This window comes from Anolis sagrei, chromosome X (assembly GCF_037176765.1).
Source record: "Anolis sagrei isolate rAnoSag1 chromosome X, rAnoSag1.mat, whole genome shotgun sequence".
NCBI classification, from domain to species: domain Eukaryota; kingdom Metazoa; phylum Chordata; class Lepidosauria; order Squamata; family Dactyloidae; genus Anolis; species Anolis sagrei.
In genome coordinates, this window is record NC_090034.1 from 50,256,290 (window position 1) to 50,280,402 (window position 24,113).

Sequence of the window (24,113 nt, forward strand, 5' to 3'; positions counted from 1 at the left end):
AATTGGCAGCCAGTGGAGCTGGCGCAACAGAGGAGTAGTATGCTCCCTGTACCCCACTCCTGTTAGTAATCTGGCTGCCGCATGTTGGACTAGTTGGAGCTTTCGGGCAGTTTTCATAGGCAACCCCACATAGAGAGCGTTGCAGTAATCTAAACGGGATGTAACCAAAGCGTGGATCACCATGCAATGATAGCAATGATAATAATAATGATGGAAATAAATAATGGGAACGACCATAAAATAATCAAACAGTAATAATGAGAATAGTAAGGAAAATAATAATTAATAATAATGGAAATAATAATAACAAAATTAATAATTAAAATAATAATGAAGATAATAAAATAATGAGAATAATAATGAAATAATAAAAAATAAGGAAAATTATAACAATAATAACATCCCATCTTTCCCACCAAATAAAATAAAAAAAAACAGCCAGGTGAGATTTATATATTTTCCCTTTATTTTAGAAAAGACATAGAAGAAATAGAACTACTTCTTATTAAATTGCTAATATATATATATGTATATATATAGATCTCCCCCTCCATACATTGCACAGGAAAGTTGATGAGAAAGAAAGCTGTAACTACATTAAACAGGAATATTTTTTTAATTGAAAAGGAAAAGTTTCTTTAAGAAAAGAGTGCTAATAAATACATTGATCTCTGCCTATTGATATATAATTCACGTTCTGTATTGATTGATAATGAAGGCAAATAAATCTAAAAGGCGAGGAGTAGCGAGTCTGGATAGCATAGAATGAATCCGTTCATAGATGTTCACTGTAAAGAGAAGAAAAGCAGCATTAGATTCACTGCAATACAAGGATTTGTGCCCATTATTATATTACATTATTGTAGAATATAAGAACAACTACAGCCTATTATATTATTATTGTATAATACTATAACATTATTATTTTATGTTTATTATATTATTATATAATATAGGAACAACTGTGGTCTATATTATTATTATTATTATTATTATTATTTTATATTTATTATATTATATTATTGTATAGATAACAACAACTGTGGTCTCTATTATTGTATTTTATTATTTTATTTTTACTATATTATTGTATTTTATTATAATCATATAACAATTATTATTATATTCTATTATTATTATTCTGTATTTATTATATTATTATATGGAGCTCCTGGTGGTGCAGTGGGTTAAACCGCTGAGCTGCTGAACTTGCTGATCAAAAGGTTGCAGGATCAAATCCAGGGAGCGGCATGAGCCCCCGCTGTCAGCCACACCTCCTGCCAACCTAGCAGTTCGAAAACATGCAAATGTGAGTAGATCAATAGGTACCACTCCGGCAGAAAGGTAATGGCGCTCCATGCAGTCAGTCATGCTGGCCACATGACCTTGCAGGTGTCTATGGACAACGCCGGCTCTTTGTCTTAGAAATGGAGATGAGCACCAAACCCCCCAAAGTTGGACATGACTGGACTTAATGTCAGGGGAAACCTTTACCTTACTGTTTATCTTTACCTATATTATTATATAATATGAGTACAACTGTAGTCTCCATTATTATTATTGTTATTATTATATTTTATTATATAATATATTTATTACGTATATCATTGTATTGTATGATAATAGTATAACAATTATGATTATAATTATATTTGATTATTGTATAATAATATAAAAACAATAACTGTGGTCTCTATTATTATATTTTATTACTATTAATTTATATTATTTCATTGTATTTTATAATAATGCAACAATTATTATATTTTTATTATATTAATGTATAATAACACAAGCACAACAACTGTGGTTTCTAATATTATTATATTTTATTATAATTTTATATTTATTATATTATTGTATAATTTACACAATATAATATAAATGCTACAAAGATTAAATAATAATATAATAATATAAATATGACAAATATTTAAGAATAATAAACCCAATAGAATGAAACATAGAAATTTTAAAATATACACAATATAATCTATACACACAACAACCTTGCAATGCGGGACAGAATCTCTTTCACCCGGACCACCAGCCGCTCGTGTTGAACTGGGTTGCTTTCAATAGCGCTGTGGAGCTTGGCCATATAGAAATCCAAGGTGTTAAGGGTTGGGGTCTCCCCAGTTCCTGTAATGGGGTGGAAAGATCCATTATTAACTATATAAAAGTATGTATGTATGAATGTTTGATCCACAAAGGCTCCTCCGTGGCTTGATGGAGCTGGACCAAAGAAAGAAGGGAGGAAAGAAGAAAGGAAAGGAGGGAGGGAGGAGTGTGTTCCTTCTCCTGTGTACCTGGGAGGGGCAGGCTGGCAAAGCTGCGTGCCAGGGCCTGCCGCACGGCCTGGAGCTGCGCCTGGAGGTCCCGCGCCTGCCTTTCCTCGGCTGCCAGCTCCTGCTCCAGCCGCTCCTTGGCGCAGCTCATGCTCTGTGTGTGGCGCTCCAGCAGCGCGTTCTGCTCCTCAAACTCTGTGTTCGCCTTCCGCAGGCGCCGCAGCTCTGCCTCCCGGGCTGCAGAGAAAGACAGAAGAGAAGCTGGATGGCCATCTGTCGGGAGGGATTAGATTGTGCCTTCCTTTACAGCACAAGGGGGATGGACTGGATGGCCTTCAGTGATCCCACACAACTCTCTAAGATTCTATGATATACCTATCTGTGTGTGTGTGTGTGTTTTATGGCTGGATGTCCATCTGTCAGGAGGGATCTGATTGTGCCTTTCTTTACAGCAGAAGAAGGAGCCCCTCTAGGAGTCTTTGATATTATTATTATTATTATTATTATTGTAAAGTTTATTGATTAGTCCAGTGACCATATCAACAGTAAAAGACAAAAACCAAGAAAATATACAAATAGACACTGTCCTAAAACTCCTGTAATAGTGAACATACATTAAAACACAGTGTAAACATTATTATTATTGCTAATATTATTATTATGAAGCACAGATTGGAAGGCCATCTGTCATGAAGGATCGGATTGTGCCTTCCTTTATAGCAGAAGGAAGGTTGGACTGGATGGCCCCCTCTAGGAGTCTTATTATAATATTTTATTATAGTTACATTATTATTATTATTATTATTATTATACCATTATATTGTATTATATTATATTGTTTTAATATTTTATTTTACCACATTATATTGTATTATTATAATATATTATTATTATATTACCATATTATATTGTATTATTATAATATATTATTATTATATTACCATATTATATTGTATTATTATAATATTATTATATCATATTATATAATTATACCATATTATGGTCCCTCTAGAAGATATAATATAAAATATTATATTATTATTATATTATTTCATATTATATTGAGGCCCCGGTGGTGCAATTGGTTAAACCCTTGTGCTGGCAGGACTGCTGACCAATAGGTCAGCGGTTCAAATCCAGGGAGAGCGGGTTGAGCTCCCTTTGCCAACATGAGAGAAGCCTCCTACAAGGATGGTAAATCATCAAATATTTGGGCGTCCCCTGGGTAACGTCTTTGCAGACATCCACTTCTCTCACAGCAGAAGGGACTTGCAGTTTCTCAAGTTGCTCCTGACACGAAAAAAAGTTATTATTATACCATATTGTAATTATAATATTATTTTACTGTTATATTCTAATATAATATTATAATTAATGTATTATTATACCATATTATATTGCATTATTACAATATTTTATATTATACCATATTATATTATTATAAAATTATATTATTATACCATATTATATTGTAATTATTGTTTTATTACATTATTATATTATTATTATACAATATTAGTTGAAGTCTTTTAAAGATGTTTTTACTGTTTTGGTTTTATTGTTCATTATATTTTATTGTTATATGTTTTAAGCGTGTTACTTTGTAACCCTTGTTTATGCTGGGTCTGTTCCCCATGTAAGATGGTGGTGGGATATAAGAATTAAAAATTATTATTATTATATAAAATTATTATTATATTGCTATATTGTTTTATTACATTATTATTTTATTATATTATTATTATACCATATTCTATTGTATATTATTATTATGTTGTACCATATTATATTATTATAGTAGTATAATATTATACTATTATACCATATTATGGCCCCTCTAGGAGTTTTATTTTATAATAATAATAGTAATTGTATTGGGGTTGGACTAGATGGCGTTTGGGGGTCCCTTCCATACCTTTGTTCTGGTCCAAGAATTCCTCAGTAAAAATAGGGACGTCGAAGGAGGAGAAGCCGTCACTGCCACCTTCACCGGTCTAATTGGAAAATGAGAAAAAAAGAGTAATAACAATAATATCAATTTCTCCGATAAAACAAATAGGCAGCAATAGCAGGAAATTACAAAGAAAACGACTATCTCTGACATAATTAAAAGAGACCAAATGGATTAGTCTTGAAACTTAGGCTTTTTTCAGATAAATTTAATCATCATCATCATTATCATAATTTATAAAATAATAAAATTAAATAACAGTGTCATTGAACCAAACTAAAAACAAAAGCCAAAATCATGGTTATTACCTTATATCCATTCAGTAAAGTATTCAAGCCTCCGGGTCCAGCATCCTCTGGAATAAATTATAATTATTATAACTATATATTTACTTATGTTATTATTTTTATTACAGTACTTTATATTATTATTAGAGTACTATCTATCTCATTATATATATTAACATTATTATAGTACTTTATATTATTATTATTTTATAGTATTATCTATCTCATTTATTATTATAGTATTTTATATTATTATTATTTTATATTATTAGCGATCTCATTATTTATATCAGGGGTCCTCAAACTTTTTAAACAGAGGGCCAGGTCACAGTCCATCAAACTGTTAAAGGGCTGGATTATAATTTGAAAAAAATTCATGAATGAATTTATATGCACACTGCACATATCTTATTTATAGTGCAAAAAACACTTAAAACAATACAATAATTAAAATGAAGAACAATTTTAACAAATATAAACTTATTAGTATTTCAATGGGAAGTGTGGGCCTGCTTTTGGCTGATGAGATAAGAGTTGTTGTTGTTGTCGTGTGCTTTCAAGTTGTTTCAGACTTAGGTTGACCCTGAGCAAGGGCCGGGTAAATGACCTTGGAGGGCCTTAGTTTGAGGACCCCGGATTTATATTATGATTGTCTTGATCTGTCGCTATCTGGCTTTAGGCCTGGTCACAGAACGGAGACGGCTTTGGTTGCCTTGGTGGATGACCTCTGCAGTGAGCTAGACAGGGGGACTGTGTCCTTGTTGGTTCTCTTGGACATCTCAGCAGCTTTCGATACCATCGATCTCCTTCTGGGGTGTCTCTCTGGAATGGGTCTTGGGGGCATTGCTTTGCAGTGGCTCCACTCCTTCCTGGAGGATCGTACTCAGTTGGTGAAGGTAGAAGACCTCGGCCTTTGACTTGTGGGGTCCTACAAGGTTCAATTCTATCCCCCATGCTTTTCAGTATCTACATGAAACCACTGGATGAGGTCATCTGGAGTTTTGGAGTTCTGTGTCATCTGTACGCAGATGACACTCAACTCTACTCCTTTCCACCGAAATCCAAGGAAGCCCCCTGGATCTTGGACCAGTGCCTGCCAGCTGTGGTGGACTGGATGAGGGCCAACAAGCTGAGACTGAATCCAGACAAGACAGAGGTCCTCCTGGTCAGTCGATAGGGGATAAGGTGACAACCTGTGCTAGACAGAAGGGGTCACACTCCCCGAGGACACAGGTCCATAGTCTGGGAGTCCTCCTGAAAGCAGTGACACTGGAAGTTCAGGTGTCGGTGTTGGCCAAGAGGACCTATGCACAGTTAAATCTTGTGCGCCAGCTGTGACCATATCTCAAAAAGCCTAGAACATCTCGGATGGAGGGCGATTAATAAGTAATTAAATATGATGATGATATGACTTGGCCACGGTGGCCCATGCCTTGGTTACATCTAGAATGAACTACTGCAACGCACTCTACGTGGGGCTGCCTTTGGAGATGGCTCAGAAATTGCAACTGGTGTAAAGATCGGTCGCTAGGCTACTAACTGGGGCTGGCTATAGGGAGCACACAACGGCCCCATTAAAGCAGCTCCTTTGGCTGCTGATAAGTTTTTGGTCTGAATGCAAAGTGCAGGATATCTGTATAAATAAAAATGTAATATTCGTTTGTGGGATTAACAGAACTCTAAAACCACTGGGGGAATTGCCACCAAATTTGGCCACAAGACACCTACTAACCCAAGAAGTGACCATCACTCAAAGAAAATTGATTTTGTCATTTGGGAGTTGTAGTTGCTGGGATTTATAGTTCACCTACAATCAAAGAGCATTTTGAACTCCACCAACGATGGAATTGAACCAAACTTGGCACACAGAACTCCCATGACCAATAGAAAATATTGGAAGGGTTGGGTGGGCACTGACCTTGAGTTTTGGAGTTATAGTTTACCTACACCCAGAGAGCACTGTGGACTCAAACAATGAAGGATCTAGACAAAAATTGGCAAGAACACTCCATATGCCCAAATATGAACACAGATGGAGTTTGGGGGAAATAGACATTTGGGAGTTACAGTTACTGGGATTTATAGTTCACCCACAATCAAAGAGCATTCTGAACCCCACCAATGATAGAATTGGACCAAACTTTCTACACAGAACCCCCATGACCAGCACAAAATACTGTGTTTTCTGTTGGTCTCTGACGACCCTTCTGATACCCCCCCCCCCAGGGTCCCAACCCCCAGAATGAGAAATGCTGCCTTAAGGCCAGCCAGTCCAACTCCCTTCACCAGGGCAAGAAAACATAACCAAAGCCCTCTTTTACTTTTCCAAATCACCAGACTGGGCCACAGCAATGCATGGCAGAGGACGGCTAGTTACCTATAAAGCCCTAAACAGCTCGGGTCCTGCCTACCTTCGTGATCGCATCTCCTACGAACCGACGTGGGCTCTTAAGATCTGCCAGGGAGTCCCTCCTCTTGGTCCTGCCTCCATCTCAAGCGAGGTTGATGAGGATGGAGAGGACCTTCTTGGTGGTGGTCCCCATGACTTTGGGACTCCCTTCCCAGGGAGATTAGGCAGGTCCCCACACTGTCCTCCTTCCATAAGGATCTGAAGACATGGTTCTTCAAACAAGCCTTTGAGAATGTTTAGCCCCTAGTTGTTCTGCGCAGTAGTCGCCCATCCTTGCACTTTATCCCATGCCCTCTCTCCATTACTGCAGCTTGTACTTATTTCATTCCTAATGTTTACAGCTTGGCTATGTTTACAGCAGCTTACCACCACGGGTAGAGGGCTGCAGTTTGATTGAGTTTGAGTTGATGTTTTTACATGCGCCTGTGTTTTATTTTATTGTGCCGTTTGTAAGCCGCCCCGAGTCCCTTCGGGGAGATGGTGGCGGGATAGAAGAATAAAGTTATGATGAGTATTATGATTATAGTACTTTATATTATTATTATTTTATAGTATTATCTGTCGTTATTTATATTATAATTATACTATTTTATATTATTATAGTATTATCTATATTATGATTACTATAGGACTTTATATTATTGTTATTATTATTTTCTAGTATTATCTATCTCATTATATATATATATATATATAATATTATAGTACTTTATATTATTTTCTAGTATTATTTGTTATTTATATTATGATTACTTAGTACTTTATATTTATTATTATTATTATTAAAATCCTGTACCTTTCTTGATCTTCTTTTCCTGCATCTTCTCGGCGCACATCTTATAAGCTTCCGACTGCTGATATTCCCGCAGCTCTTTCATGTATTGCTGCTTCTCACGCTCAGCTTCATCCAGGTAGCGCTGCAAAAATAAATATTATAATATGAATTAACACTGTATGAATTATCAATGATAATAATATAAATACAATAGTGTTTATCTAATAATTGTACAATATTAAAATTATATAATATCAAATATAATGTAATAATATGGTATATATTATCAAATAATCTTGTATTTATCATAATTGTATAAATACAATATTATTTATATAACAAATAGCATTTTATAATATTATGTTAAAATATATTAACTATTTGCTAATCATAAATGCAATATTTTTCTTTATATAATAATTATACTACATTATAATCATCGGTTGGCTGCAGCTTTAAAATATATATCAATTATTTAATAATAATAATGTAAATAATATGAATGATAATTTTAATAATATATTAAAATATTATAATATATAATGAAATAAGAAAAATGAATTATTAAAATATTATATATCAATTATTTAATAATATAAATAGTATGAATGTTATATTAAATATAATATGAATAAAATTAATTATTAAAATATTCAATTATGAAATAATATATATTATTTAATAATAATGTAATTAATTATTAAAATATTATATATGTTTTTAGTAATAACTATTATTTAATAATAATAATATAAATAAGATTTTTTAAAATAAATAAACAACGGGGAAGCCCCCTGACCTGCTTATCGGTTGGCTGCAGCTTGCTCCATTCAGCTCCCAACATCTTGGTGATTTCGGGAAAGGGCAGGTCCGGGCGCTGCGTGCGGATCTGCTCCCGCCTCTCATTCAGGAAGCGGACATAACCCGTCACTGGGGCTTTTGGCCCATTGGGGAGGACCTTCTTCCGCTTCTTGCCTTTGGGCCAGCCCCGCTTCTTCGCCGGCTGCAAAAGAGGAAAGTGGAAGCCTGGGTGGCAAGCTTAATCATTATTAATAATGCAAACTCTCTGTACATGCTCAAAGACTCACCTCTTCCTCTGTGCGCGGCTTCTCCCCTTTCTCCTGCTTGATGGACACCAGGAAGCCACCCGGCTGGCTGTCACCGGCCCTGAAAGGGAGAATGGGATTCTTAATATGTTTCGTTCTGGGCTCAAAAGGCCTCTAGAACCTGGATTCTGCAACTCGGCCAAAGTCTATCTCTTCCAAGAAGCAATTGGGAGTATCCAGTTATATATATATATATATATATATATAGACAGACACACACACACACACACACACAGGGATTATTATTATTATTACATGTGTGTGTGTGTGTGTATATATATATATATATATATATATATATACAGAGAAAATAATAATAATAATAATAATAATAATAATAATAAGTCTGACTTGGCCATGGTAGTCCATGCTCTGGTTACATCCCATATAGACTACTGCAATGCGTTTTACTTGGGGTTGCCCTTAAAGACTGTTTGGAAGCTTCAAATGGTCCAACGGGTGGCAGCCAGATTGCTCACTGAAGTGGCGTTCTGGGAGCATACAACCCTTCTGTTACGTCAACTCCACTGGCTGCCAGTTTGCTACAGGGCACAATTCAAAAGCAGGATAGAAATATCTTCCATATAAATAAAAATGTAACGTTTGTTTGTGAGAATGTATGTCTTTCACTCAAAAAAAATGATTTTGTCATTTGGGGGTTGTAGTTGCTGAGATTTGTAGTTCACCTACAATCAAAGTGCATTCTGAACTCCACCAACAATGGAATTGAACCAAACGTGGCATACAGGACTCCCATGACCAACAGAAAACACCAGAAGGGTTTGGTGGACATTGACCTTAAGTTAGGGAGTTGTAGTTCACCCACTTCCAGAGAGCACTGTGGACTCAAACAATGATAGATCTGGACCAAACTTGGCACGAATATTCCATATGCCCAAATATGAACACAGATGGAGTTTGGGGGAAATAGACCTTGGCATTTGGGAGTTGTAGGTACTGGGATTTATAGTTCACCTACAGTCAAAGAGCATTCTGAACTCCACCAGTGATGGAACTGAAGAAAACACGGCATATAGGACTCCCATAACCAACAGAAAAAACTAGAAGGGTTTGGTGGGCATTGACCTTGAGTTTGGGAGTTGTAGTTCACCTACATCAGAGAGCACTCTGGACTCAAACAATGATGGATCTGGACCAAACTTGGCACTAATGTTCCATATACCAAATACGAACATGGAGTTTGGGGAAAATAGACGTTGACATTTGGGAGTTGTAGTTCATAGAATCAAAGAGTTGGAAGAGACCTCATGGGCCATCCAGTCCAACCCCCTGCCAAGGAATATTGCATTCAAATCACCCCTGACAGATGGCCATCCAGCCCCTGTTTAAAAGCTTCCAAAGAAGGAGCCTCCACCACACTCCGGGGCAGAGAGTTCCACTGCTGAACGACTCTCACAGTCAACTATAGTTACTGGGATTTATAGTTCACCTACAAACAAAAAGCATTCTGAACCCTACGAATGACAGAACTGGGGCAAACTTCCCACATAGAACCCCCATTACCAACAGAAAATACTTCAGGCCATCCAATCCAACTCTCTTCACCAGGGCAAGAAAATGTAATCAAACCCCTCCTGATAAAGAGCCATCCAGTCATAGATATAGATAGATATATATGATTCACACACACAGAGAGATATAGTATCATAGATTTGAAAGGGACCCCTAAAGAAGGACAATGATATGTTGCATGTTCCAGAGTAGGCAAACCAGACAATCTCCACATCAACACTGACAAAGAAACAACAAGAAATACTGTTTACCCACAAGCATCAAGACATTACATATATTAGAAACCAAAACTTTCTCATTATTTTATTTTCCAGACCACCAGACTGGGCCACAGCAACGCGTGGCAGGGAACGGCTAGTAATAAATAGTAATATGTATTTATATTCAGCCATTGGTGCGGTTCAGAGAACTATCATTGGTACAGTTCAGAGTGCTCTGAATGCAGGATAAGCTACAACTCCCACATGGGTAGGTTGATCCCCGATAAACCCCTTCAGTATGTTCTGTTGGTCATGGGGGTTTTGTGTCCCAAGATTGGTCCAGGCCTGTCATTTGTGGGGGTCGCAGTGGTCTGTGGAAGTGGCTGAAGGTACTGCAAATCTTGTGGTCCATCCTCCCCTACCCATCACCAGGACATAAAGTGCGTCATAAGGAGTTTGTGTGCCAAATTTGGTCCAGGTGCATCATTGACGGATCTGGACCAAACATGGCACACAGAACTCTGGTGACCAACAAAACATACTGGAGGTGTTTGTGGAGGACCGACCCACCTGCATGGGAGTTGAAGTTCACCCTGCACCCAGAGTACTCTGAACCCCACCAATGACGGATCTGGATCAAACATGGCACACACAACTCTGGTGACCAACCAGACATAGTGGAGGTGTTTGTGGGGGATCAACCCACCCACATGGGAGTTGAAGTTCACCCTGCATCCAGAGCACTCTGAACTCCATCAATAATGGATCTGGACCAAACTCGGCACACAGAGCCAACATCCCCAATTGTAAATACAGGCGGAGTTTGGGAGGTCATTGCACTCGGAATATGGGAGTTGTACTTTTCTTGCATCCAGAGAAACTATGGCTCCCACCGAAAATGGACCAAGACCAAACTTGGCACAAGGAAGCCCCATGGCCAATTGAACACACTGCGGGGATTTGGGGAAATTGACCTTGGTTTTGGTAGTTGTAGTTCACTGGCATCCCGAGAGCACTCAACCCAGCTGATGATGAATCTGGACCACACTTGGAACACAGACCCAAAATGGCCAACTGTAAATACTGCCAGGATTTGAAGGTGACTGTCCTTGGCATATAGGAGTTGTAGTTCACCCTTATCCAAAGAGCACCGAACCCAGCCGACGATAGATCTTGACCAAACTTGGCACACAGACCCAACATGGCCAACTGTACATACAGGCCTGGTATGGAGAGGATTGACCGACGATTCTGGGAATTGTAGTTCCACCACATCGTTATGTATTTTCTCATGGGGAGCATTCATGAAAAACAAAATCACATTCTGGCTTTTTCCTAATAAATAGTGTTACTAATTAACTAAATGATATTTCCTAACACCCCAAAACAAACAATGCCTTTTTCAAATAATCCAGGCACCACCGGGTACCCAAACTAGTATTTTATAAAAAATATATATATTATAATATACATAATATAATATATATTATAATATAGGAAGCAAATAATAATAATTATAGAATAATAGTCCCAGATCTAGGAAGCAAATAATAACAATAATCATAATGACAATTTGCTTCCTAGATCTCTCCGTCCATTGAACCCAATATACCAGATAATAATATGTAGTAATGATAACAATGATTTGTAAGATATTCGATACTCACATGAATCCAGTGGGTTTCGCACTGTGTGCCATGGCTCTGTTTGCGATCAATGGAGGAAACCTGCAAATGATGATGATGATAATAATATACTTTAATTTTTATCCCACTTTTATCCCTAATGGACCCAAAGCAGCTCACAATATAATACAAAATAATATTTTGCTCCCCAATCTCCTTTTTATTGAATCCAGTATCCTAGAAAAGAATGATTATATATCCCTACAAAAAAAAATATTTTGCTCCCTAATATCCTCCTTAAACTCAATATACCAGCAAATAATAATAATAATATATCCCTGCAAATAATGATAATAATAACAATATTTTATTTCTCAATCTCTTTGTTATTGAACCCAATATCCCAGAAAATAATAATAATAATATTGTGTTCCTTAATCTCCCCCTTATGGAACCCAATAGCCTAGCAAATAATAATAATAATAATAATAATAATAATACATCCCAGCAAATAATAATAAATCCCTGCAAATAATAATATAATAATAATGTATACCAGCAAATAATAATAATATATCCTTGCCAATAATAATAATAATATATTCCTGCAAATAATAATAATAATATTTTTGCTCCCAGGTCCCTCTCCCTTCATTGTATTGCAAGATCCCAGCTTTAAGAAATCAATAACGAGAATATCAAAAGAATAGATCCAAACTTTTCTGCTGCCTTCCTCTTGTTCTTTTCTCTCTCTTTCCCAAGAGAAGCCCCGCTCCCTTCCCCCTCCCTTCGGGTTCCTTATGCAAATGACCCTCGTTCTGCGGGCGCCGATTGGTGCAGAGCGGCCCCCACCCAGCTCTGATAGGCTGTTGTCCTTTCTCCTATAAGATACCGCATCATGGGAAAGGGGCACGAGGATTGGGTGGAGCGGCAGCCAATCGGGAAAGGAGCTGAAGTTGTTTTTTTCATATATATATGTAATGGATGGAATTAAAAGGGCGATGGCAGGATCCCAACTTAAGCTATTGTTTTCTTGATTTTTACTTGTCCTAAAGAGCATCTATATTATTATTATTACTATTACTATTATGATTATTATGGATCCCTTCCAAGTTCAGCAGTTGAACTCTCTGCCCCGGAGTGTGGTGGAGGCTCCTTCTTTGGAAGCTTTTAAGCAGAGGCTGGATGGCCATCTGTCAGGGGTGATTTGAATGCAATATTCCTGCTTCTTGGCAGGGGGTTGGACTGGATGGCCCACCAAGTCTCTTCCAACTCTTTGATTCTATAATTCTATGATTAGATGGTGTCTTCCTGTCTAGAGAATAGGGTTGGATTGGATGGCCTTTGGGGGTACCTCCCAAGTCTAGGATCCTATGTTATTATTACTATTATTATCACAATCTATTGTGCTATTATTATCTATACTTCTATTATTATTAATATTAATAATAATAATATTAAGAGCCTGGATGGCCATCTGTCGGGAGAGATTAGATTGTGTCTTCATGGGATGACCCTTGTGGTCAGTCCCTTCCAACTCTAGGATTCTATAATTTTATTATCATTATTATCTATCGTTTTATTATTATTATTATTGAGCAGAGACTGGATGGCCATCTGTCAGGAGGGATCGGATTGTGTATTGCAGTCATAGAATTAGCTTGGATGGCCCTTGTAATCAGTCTCTTCCAACTCTAGGATTCTATAGTTCTATTATTATTATTATCTTTAATTCTATTATTAATCATCATTATTATTACTATTACCGAGTTGTCCTCAGGCTAAGAAAGGAGGTATATAAATATGGTTAATAAATAAATTATTATTATTATTAAACAGAGCCTGCAGGGCTCATGGAGAAAGAGGGCTATAGAAACAACTACTGCTATAGTTAGAAGGGACCCTAAGGGTCATCCAGTCCAACCCTATTTTGCTAGGCAGATGACCATCCAGGCTCTGCTTAATATAATAATAATAATAATAATAATAATAATAATAATATATATTAATAATAAAATAAAATAATAATATAATTTTTTGTGTGTCAGGAGCAACTTGAGAAACTGCAAGTTGCTTCAGGTGTGCAGGTGTGAGAGAATTGGCAGTCTGCAAGGACATTGCCCAGGGGATACACAGGTGTTTTTTGATGTTTTACCATCCTTGTGGGAGGCTTCTCTCATCTCCCCACATGGGGAGCTGGAACTGACAGAGGGAGCTCATCCGCGCTCTCCCGGGAAACTTCCGACCTGTCAGTCTTCAGTTCTGCCAGCACAAGGCTTAATTTAACCCATTGCACCACTCATATGATATTTATATCATATGAGTAGATAATGTTATATATTATTATATCTTATTACCATGATTTACACTATATTATTAATTATATTTATATATTATTTATTATCTGAAGTACTTTGGCCACATCATGAGGAGACAGCAAAGCCTGGAGAAGACAGTGATGCTGGGGAAAGTGGAAGGTAAAAGGAAGAGGGGCCGACCAAGGGCAAGATGGATGGATGGCATCCTTGAAGTGACTGGACTTGAAGGAGCTGGGGGTGGTGACGGCCGACAGGGAGCTCTGGCGTAGGCTGGTCCATGAGGTCACGAAGAGTCGGAGATGACTGAACGAATGAACAACATTATTTATTATCATTTTATATTATATTAATAATTATATTTTATAAAATAATAGAAACATAAAAATATAATAATAATATTATGAATAATATTCATAATATAATAAAAAGGTAAAGGTTTCCCCTTGACATTAAGTCTAACTGTGTCTAACTCTGGGGTGGTGGTGCTCATCTCCATTTCAAAGTCAAAGAGCCAGCGTTGTGCATAGACGCCTCCAAGGTGATGTGGCCAGCATGACTGCATGGGGCACCGTTACTTTCCCACCCAAGAAGTTGTTTGTTTGGTTTTTTTGTCGTGTCAGGAGCAACCGCTCCTGTTGTGAGAGAATTGGCCGTCTGCAAGGACGTTGCCCAGGGGACGCCTGGATGATTTTTGATGTTTTATCATCCTCGTGGGAGGCCTCTCTCATGTTTCCGCATGAGGAACTGGAGCTAATAGAGGGAGCTCATCTGCCTCTCCCCGGATTCGAACCTGTGACCTGTCGGTCTTCAGTCCTGCCAGCACAGTGCTTTAACCCACTGCGCCACCGGGGGCTCCACCCAAGCAGTAACTAGTGATCTACTCACATTTGCATGTTTTCGAACTGCTAGGTTAACAGAAGCTGGGGCTAACAGTGTGAGCTCACCCTGTTCCTCAGATTCGAACTGCTGACCTTATTTTTAATGTTTATATTTCAATAATAACATAAAATAAAAGTATAATATAATAATAATCCTAATAATAATAATAATAATAGGTAAAGGTTTTCCTTAATATTAAGTCTAGTTGTGTCCGACTCTGGGGGTTGGTACTCATCTCCATTTCTAAGCTAAAGACCCGGTGTTGTCCATAGATGACTCCAAGGTGATGTGGCCAGCACGACTACATGGAGCATAATAATTTTAAAAAAATATTAATTTTTATATTTTAATAATATAATGAATAATATAACATAATAATTCTATTAATAGTTATATTAATTGTATAATAATAATAAAATAATAATACCAAGCATCCCTTGCGGTTATGTGAAGCAACAACCCCTCTTTGGCAGAGAAGGCAAACAAGCTTGGGGAAAGCCCTTGGGAAACTACAACTCCCAGAACTCTATAGCACTGGAGCTTTATAAGTGGCCTATCTCTGGAGTCTTATCCTACAAAGGATCGGGTTTCTGGGAAGCCTGCCAAGGCCCGGATCGCCTTCCCTGCTGCCCCTTTCCACCTGCAGCTCTGGGCCATCAATAATTCAGCCTGGAATTGTGTTATTGTCCGGTGTGGCCAGCCCTTCGTTCCCTGCAGCGCAGCCCATGGAGAACGGGGCCCCCGCTGCTTCGGGTGCCGGGCGGGCCGGGCAGTCCGGGAGGGCCGACCCTCCTCCCCGGCCCCGACCACGGCTGGTCTTCCACACCCAGCTGGCCCACGGCAGCCCCACTGGCAAGATCGAGGGCTTCACCAATGTCAAGGAGCTCTACGCCAAAATCGCCCAGGTCTTCGGCATCTCTCCCACTGAGGTGAGGTCAGAGGGGCAGGCCATCTGTTGGGAGGGATCAGATGGTGTCCTGGCAAAAGAGGCTTGATCGGATGGCTTTTGGCGGTCTCTTCCATTCTAGGATTCTTGGTTCTTAAGCAGAGGCTGGAAGGGATTGGGTGGTGTCCTGGAAGAATGAAGTTGGAGTAGATGGCCTTTGGGGGTCTCACTCAACTCTTATGAGATATCTATTAGCAATAGAGCGCTCTGTTGGGAGAGATCGGATGGACTAGATGAGTTTTGGGGGTCTCTTCCAACTCTATGATTAATTCTAGGTTTTTAAGCAGAATGCCATCTGTCGGGAGGGATCGGATGGTTTCCTGGCAGAATGAGGTTGGACTGGATTGCCTTTGGGGGGGGGGGTCTCACCCAACTCTTAAAATTCTATCTCTCATATGAATGATATCTATCAGCTATATGGCTGGAGGGAATCTGTCGGGAGGGATTGGATGGTGTCGCAGAAAGGGCTGGACTAGATCACCTTTGGGTGTGTCCCACCTAACTCTTAAGATTCTATGATATACCTATCTCTCATGTATGTATGTATGTATGTATGTATGTATGTATGTATATGTATAAATAGATATCAACTATATTTAACTTTCTTAATGATATCTATCAGATATGTGGCTGGAGGGCCTTTTGTTGGTCTCACCCGACTTATGATATATCAGTTATCAATATCTTCCTCAATCCTTTCTATGTATCATCTCTTTATATCTCATATCCATGGTCACCTATTTACAGTTGGATGGCCACCCAACTCTTATGATATATCTATCGTCAGTACAGTCAATTGTCAAGCGGGATCAGGTCCTGTCCTGGCAGAACGGGGCTGGATTAGATGGCCTTTGGGGGGTCCCACCAACTCTAAGATACTATGATATACCTATCTCTCTCATATATATCTATCTATATCTATATCTATATCTATATCTGTATACATACACACACTCACAGACACATCTATCAACCATATCTATCGTATCTATTTAACTTTCTCAAATATCTATCAGATTTGTAGCTGGAAGGCCATCTGTCGGGAGGGATCGGGTGGTGTTCCGGCAGAATGAGGCTGGACTACATGGCCTTTGGGGTTCTCACCCGACTCTTGTGATATATCTATAATCAACATCTTCCTCAATGTTATCTATGTATCTATGTATCATCTCTTTGTCTCACATAACTATGGCCACCTATTTACGGTTGGATGGCCATCTGTCGGGAGGGATCAGATTGTGCCTTCCTGCCTGGCTGAAGGGGCTTGGACTGGATGACTTTTTAAGGTTCTATGATTTACCTGTCTTTCCTATATACCTATATACACACTAGCTGTACCCGCCACGCGTTATTGTGGCCAACCTTTCCTCTCTTTTTCTCTCCTTCTTTCCCTCCTTCCATTGCTCCCTCCCTCCCTCCCTCCCTCCCTCCTTCCTTCCTTCCTTCCTTCCTTCCTTCCTTCCTTCCTTCCTTCCTTCCTTCCCTTTTCTTCTTTCCTTTTCTCCTTCCTTCTCTACCTCTTTCCTTCCTTCCCCCTTTTTCTTTATCTTCCTCTTTCTCTCCTCTCTTCTTTCTCTACCTCTTCCCTTCCTTTCTTCCTTCGGTTTATGATTCCATCCTTACTTCTCTCTTTCCTTCCCTCCCTCTTTCTCTCCCTTTCCCTCCTTCCTTCGCTCCCACTTTCCTTCCTTCCCTTTTTTTCTTTCCTTCTCTCCTTCCTTCCTTCTCTGCCTCTTTCCTTCCTTCCCCCTTTTTCTTTTCCCTCCTCTTTCTCTCTTTTCTTCCTTCTCTACCACTTTCCTTCCTTCCTTCGCTCTTTGCTTCCATGCTTCTTTCTTTCTTTCTTTCTTTCTTTCTTTCTTTCTTTCTTGTCTTTTCTTTTTTTCTTTCTTTCTTTCTCCCCTTCTGTCCCTCCCTCTTCCTTCCCTTTTTCTGTATCATCATTTAGCTTTTCGTCATTTAGCTTTTTTGGGTTTTTAAGTCCTTTCCGCTGTTTTTTGGGGAGGTTTTATGAGTGATGGTCACTCGTTGGTCTGTTTGGGTATTGTGTCCAAATTTGGTGTCAGTTTGTCTACTGGTTTTTGAGTTATGTTAATCCCACAAATGAAGATTACGTTTATATCTATATCTATCTATCTCTCTATCTATCTATCTCAGTCGTACACACACAAACATATGCATACACATATACATATCTATATATGAGTGTGTGTATATATATATATAAAATGTATGTATATGTATATTATATGATATATATATATACTCATATACATATACATACACATATATAATATAAATATATCTATATATACACACACATACATATCTATATGTGAGTGTATGTGTATATATATATATTTATTATTTATTTATTTACCTTACTTATATACCGCTGTTCTCAGCCCGAAGGCGACTCACAGCGGTTCACAACAAATACGAACAGCAAAAATTCAGTGCTACAGTATAGAAACAGCCAACAACCCAACACATTACACAATTAATAAACAGTCACTACAATACCCATTCACTGTCGTCTCGTCATCAAAAACATGTTCCAGATTCGTCATCCTTTGTTCCATTCCAGTGTTCATTAACCAATCATTGCACTAATTATTCGAATGCCTGCTCAGACAGCCAGGTCTTCACTTTTTTGCGGAATACCATTAGAGATGGTGCTAGTCTAATGTCCGTAGGAAGGGCGTTCCACAGCCGAGGAGCCACCACCGAGAAGGCCCTATCTCTCATCCCCGCCAGCCGTGCTTGAGAAGCAGGCGGGATCGAGAGCAGGGTCTCCCCGGAAGATCTCAAAGTCCTGGTGGATTCATAGGCAGAAATGCGGTCGGATAGATAGCTTGGGCCGGAACCGTTTAGGGCTTTAAAGGCCAACGCCAGCACTTTGAATTGAGCCTGGTAGCAGATCGGTAGCCAATGGAGTTGGCGCAACAGGCGGGTTGTATGCTCCCTGCGCTCCGCTCCTGTTAAAATCATGGCTGCCGAGCGTTGGACTAGTTGGAACTTCCGAGCTGTCTTCAAAGGCAACCCCACGTAGAGAGCGTTGCAGTAGTCTAAACGGGATGTAACCAGAGTGTGGACTACCGTGGCCAAGTCAGACTTCCCAAGGTACGGGCGCAGCTGGCGCACAAGCTTTAGCTGTGCAAATGCTCCCCTGGTCACCGCCGAAACCTGGGGTTCCAGGCTCAGCGATGAGTCCAGGGTCACACCCAAGCTGCGAACCTGCGTCTTCAGGGGGAGTGCGACCCCATCCAACACAGGCTGTAACCCTATGCCCTGTTTGGCCATGCGACTGACCAGGAGTACTTCTGTCTTGTCTGGATTCAATTTCAATTTGTTCGCCCTCATCCAGACCATCACAGCGGCCAAGCACCGGTTCAGGACCTGAACAGCCTCCTTAGTAGCAGGTGGAAAGGAGTGACAGAGTTGGACATCATCCGCGTACAGATGACACCGTACCCCGAAACTCCGGATGATCTCCCCCAGCGGCTTCATGTAGATGTTGAACAACATAGGAGAAAAATATTGAGCCCTGAGGTTGTGGGGTTGAACAGGTGTCCCCCAACAACACCTTCTGATATCGACCCTCTAGGAATGACCGTAGCCACTGCAAAACAGTACCTCCAAGACCCATCCCCGCGAGGCGTCTCAGGGGACGGTATCGAAGGCCGCTGAGAGGTCCAGCAGCACCAACAGGGACACACTCCCCCTGTCGAGCTCCCGGCGCAGATCATCGACTAAGGCAACCAAGGCTGTCTCGGTACCATGTCCCGGCCTAAAGCCAGACTGTGCTGGGTCTAGATCCGTGTCTACCAAGAATACCTATCTATCTATATATATATACACACATCCATATACATACACTCACACACAGATATATCAGCCATATCTATTTATCTATCTATCTATCTATCTATCTATCTACACACACACGAGTAATATCTATCTATACACATACACACACAGATATATACCCACATAGTTATATATATATACACATGCATACATGTACACGTATGCGTGTGTGCATATATATATATATACACACACATACATATCATATCATACACATACAAACACACGCATATATATCAATCAAACATATTTATTTACCTTTCTCATATCTAACCTATCAGATCTACTGCTGGATGTCCATCTGTTGGGAGGGATCAGATGATGTCATAGCAGAATGGGGCTACACTGGATGGCCCTTGGGGGTCTCACCCAACTATACCTATCTCCCATACATATGTGTGTGTGTACCTATTGAGAAAGTTAAATAAGATATGGTTCAATGATAGACCTATCTCTCTCTCACATACACATATGCAACAGTACTGGGCAAGTCACTCCCTTGTGCTTGTCATCTCTGGCACCCAGATCCTGTTTTGCACCCTGAACACACACAAAGTGGAGATGCAGAAGCTGCTAGGTGGCCAGATCGGCTTGGAGGACTTTATCTTTGCCCACGTCCGGGGTGAGACCAAGGAGGTGGAGGTAACCAAGACGGAGGACGCCTTGGGGTTGACCATCACCGACAATGGGGCCGGATATGCCTTCATTAAGGTCAGGAAGGGGAGGTTTGTTTGGGGTTGCGTAGGGACGGATATAGCACAGGGTGGCCTTAATGACCGTCTCTCTCCTCCTGCCTCCGCAGCGCATCAAGGAGGGAAGCATTATCAACCGCATCCCTTCCGTCTGCGTTGGGGACAGCATCGAGGCCATCAACGAGCAAACCATTGTGGGCTGCCGCCACTACGAGGTGGCCAAGATGCTGAGGGAGATGCCCAAGGCCCAGCCCTTCACCCTGCGCCTTGTCCAACCCAAGCGGGCTTTCGGTGAGTTGTGGCAAGAACAGATCAATGGTGTCACAACAAACTATGTTTCTGCAAACCGGGTTTCTAAAGACTAGAAATAGTCTAGGGTTCAACAAACTAGGCTTCAACAGACTAGGTTTCAATAAACCAGGGTTCTACAGACTCGGTTTCAGCAAACTGGGTTTCAACTAACTAGGTTTCAAAAAACTGAGGTTCTACAGACTAGGTTTCAACAAACTAGGTTTCAGTAAACCAGGTTTCAACAAACCAGGTTTCTACAGACTAGGTTTCAGTAAACCAGATAGCAACTAATTCAGTTTTAATAAACTGGGTTTCAACAAACTTGGTTTCAGTGAACCAGGTTCCAATAAACTGGGATTCAAGAAACCATATTTCAACAAACTATGTTTCAACAAACTATGATTCAACTAACCAGGTTGCAACTAATACAGTTTTAACAAAACAGGTTTCAATAAACACAGTTTCAACAAACCTGGATTGGGCCTTCTAAGGATGGTTGTGAGTGAGCTTTGTTCCCTTTCTGTCTGACCATTTCCAGACATGATTGGGCAGCGGAGCCGTGGCAGCAAGTGTGCAGGCGAGGGGAGCCTCTCCAGTGGGCGGGAGACGCTGCGCCTGCGCTCCAAGGGCGACGCCACCCTGGAAGAGGCGGTGAGTAAGGCCTGAAGGAGACGGGGCAATCATATTCCAGCCTCTTTATGATTACTTTCTCACCTGCTCTCCTCCTGCTTGCAGCCCAATGAGTTTGAAGAAGCTGCGGCAGCGAAAGTCGATGACCTGCTGGAGAGTTACATGGGCATCCGAGACGTGGAGCTGGGTGAGTAGCGTGGGACAGGAGGGATAGCACATCAATGGGTCCCTCCACATTCAAAGACATGCTACCTGAGACCCTGGCTTTGAAAATTTATGATTCGGCTAACTGGGTGTAGGGTTTGGGGAGATACAGAACCCCAAATTTATAGGGTAGTGTCCTATGCAGAAATGATGGCCACATCTGAACTATGGGCCACATCCAGACCTTGGTCCATATTGGGATAGGCTGCGTCTAGGCCTCAGGCCACATCTGGGCAATATGTCATATTTGTATGTAAGCGACATCCGGACCATGGGCCACAATTGGACATTCAGACAAGTTTGTTTGTAGGCCTTATCTTGAACATGGGCCACATCTGGGCAATAGGTTACATTTGTATGTTGGCACATCCAGATCACAGTCCACACCTGAACTATGGACCACATCTGGAGCATTGGCCATTTTTGAACCATGGGCCACATTTGGACCATTGACCTAATTTGAACCACAAGCCACATCCAGACTATAGGCCACATCTGAACTATGGATCACATGTGGATGTAGCCCACATCCAGACTATAGACCATATCCGGACCATTATACACATCTTGATTATGACCCACATTCGGACCATGGGCCACATCTAGATTATGGGCCATATTTGGACCATGGGTCACATTCATACCAGGTCCCATATCTGAACCATAGGCACATTTGAATGTCGGCCAAATCCAGACTATAGGCCATATCTGGACCATGGCACACATCTTGACTATGGCCCACATGCAGACCATGAACCACATCTGGACAATGGGTCGCATTTGAATGTAGGCCTCATCTGGACCATGGCACATGTCTTGACTATGGCCCACATGCAGACCATGGACCACAGGCCATATCTGGATAATGGGTAGCATTTGAATGTAGGCCACATCTGGACCATGGTACACGTCTTGACTATGGGCCATATCTGGACCATGGGCCACACCCAGACGACAGGCTACATCTGGGCCATAGGCCAGATCTGCATCTTAGACTACATCTGGGCTGTGGATCGGTGGCCAAATTGTGTTCCTCCCCCTTTGCCTGCTTTCTGCAGCGTCCACCATGGTGGAGATGGCCAAAGAGCGGCAGCGTCCTGACGACTTTGCCCGCGGCTTGGATTCGCTCCTGGGGGAGTTTGCTTTCCCGGAAGAGTTCGTGGCCGAGGTCTGGACAGCCATCTGCGAGGCCCGAGGTGTCCCTAAGGAATGAATGGATGGCGAGGTGTTTTTGGGGTCACCTTCTTCATGTACCCCCCTTTTCTCTTTCCTTGCATTCCCAGTTTCTCCCTCTACGATTCCCCATTCATCCCACCCTTGGATTCATAGCGTGGCAAAACATAGGGGGAGAGGAGGCTATTTTAGGGTTATGAAACCATTGAAAGTGACGTCTTCTCGGCGCTCACTCCCAAGCTGGTTTGTTTTTGGAATAATAAATCATTATTTTAAAAAATGGCCCTGTTTCATTCATGTGGCCTGGAATAAAGGAGAGACAAAGAATGCATAATGCCATGTAACAAAATTTGAAAATTCTGTTCCTGATTTGAAAGTGTTAAACCTTTCCCATGTTTTTGTGATAGAACCAATTAGGAAATGACATATGATAACCCAGGAACAAAAAATGTATTACATAGTGTAATAGATTTATAGTTTCACAAAGGACCAGGTCTAGGCCCAGAAACCCCAAATGAGATGGAATCAAATGGGAAACCTTACTCTCAACTTGAAAAAAAATTAGCAAATTCGAGAAAATCTTCATAGTATTTATTGTCACCACAGTCATGCATTATGGTCTCTATGCCTTAGCAGCTATGCTGGATTGGGGATTGGGGGGAATTGTAGTCCAAAATATATCCCATTTCCAAGCTTTGTATCTACCTTCCCCCCCCCCCCCCAATTCGGAGTGTCCACCTCTGGACAACAGGTCACATTTGTATGTAGGCCACATATGGACAATAGGTCACAGTTGTATGTAGGCCACATATGGACAATAGGTCACATTTGTATGTAGGCCACATATGGACAATAGGTCACATTTGTATGTAGGCCACATATGGACCATAGGTCACAGTTGTATGTAGGCCACATATGGACAATAGGTCACATTT

General features: G+C 40.4%; 2 protein-coding genes across 2 annotated transcripts; one reads left to right on the forward strand and one right to left on the reverse strand.

Annotated features, from left to right (window-relative positions):
- Positions 1 to 443: 443 nt before the first annotated feature.
- HMG20B (high mobility group 20B) lies at positions 444 to 12,969 on the reverse strand. The gene is made up of 10 exons (XM_060785179.2): positions 12,894 to 12,969; positions 12,218 to 12,277; positions 8,800 to 8,878; positions 8,511 to 8,714; positions 7,733 to 7,853; positions 4,548 to 4,594; positions 4,204 to 4,282; positions 2,310 to 2,525; positions 2,010 to 2,142; positions 444 to 788 (listed from the first exon to the last, which is right to left on the reverse strand). The coding sequence occupies exons 2-10, from the start codon at positions 12,247 to 12,249 to the stop codon at positions 776 to 778; spliced, it is 924 nt and encodes a 307-aa protein (XP_060641162.1). The 5' UTR covers positions 12,250 to 12,277; positions 12,894 to 12,969; the 3' UTR covers positions 444 to 775.
- Positions 12,970 to 16,097: 3,128 nt separating this feature from the next.
- GIPC3 (GIPC PDZ domain containing family member 3) lies at positions 16,098 to 23,388 on the forward strand. Its single transcript, XM_060784036.2, has 6 exons — positions 16,098 to 16,301; positions 20,714 to 20,899; positions 20,991 to 21,171; positions 21,710 to 21,822; positions 21,907 to 21,988; positions 23,064 to 23,388. Exons 1-6 carry the CDS (start codon positions 16,098 to 16,100, stop codon positions 23,216 to 23,218), a joined length of 921 nt encoding a protein of 306 aa, XP_060640019.2. The 3' UTR covers positions 23,219 to 23,388.
- The last annotated feature ends 725 nt before the right edge of the window (positions 23,389 to 24,113 follow it).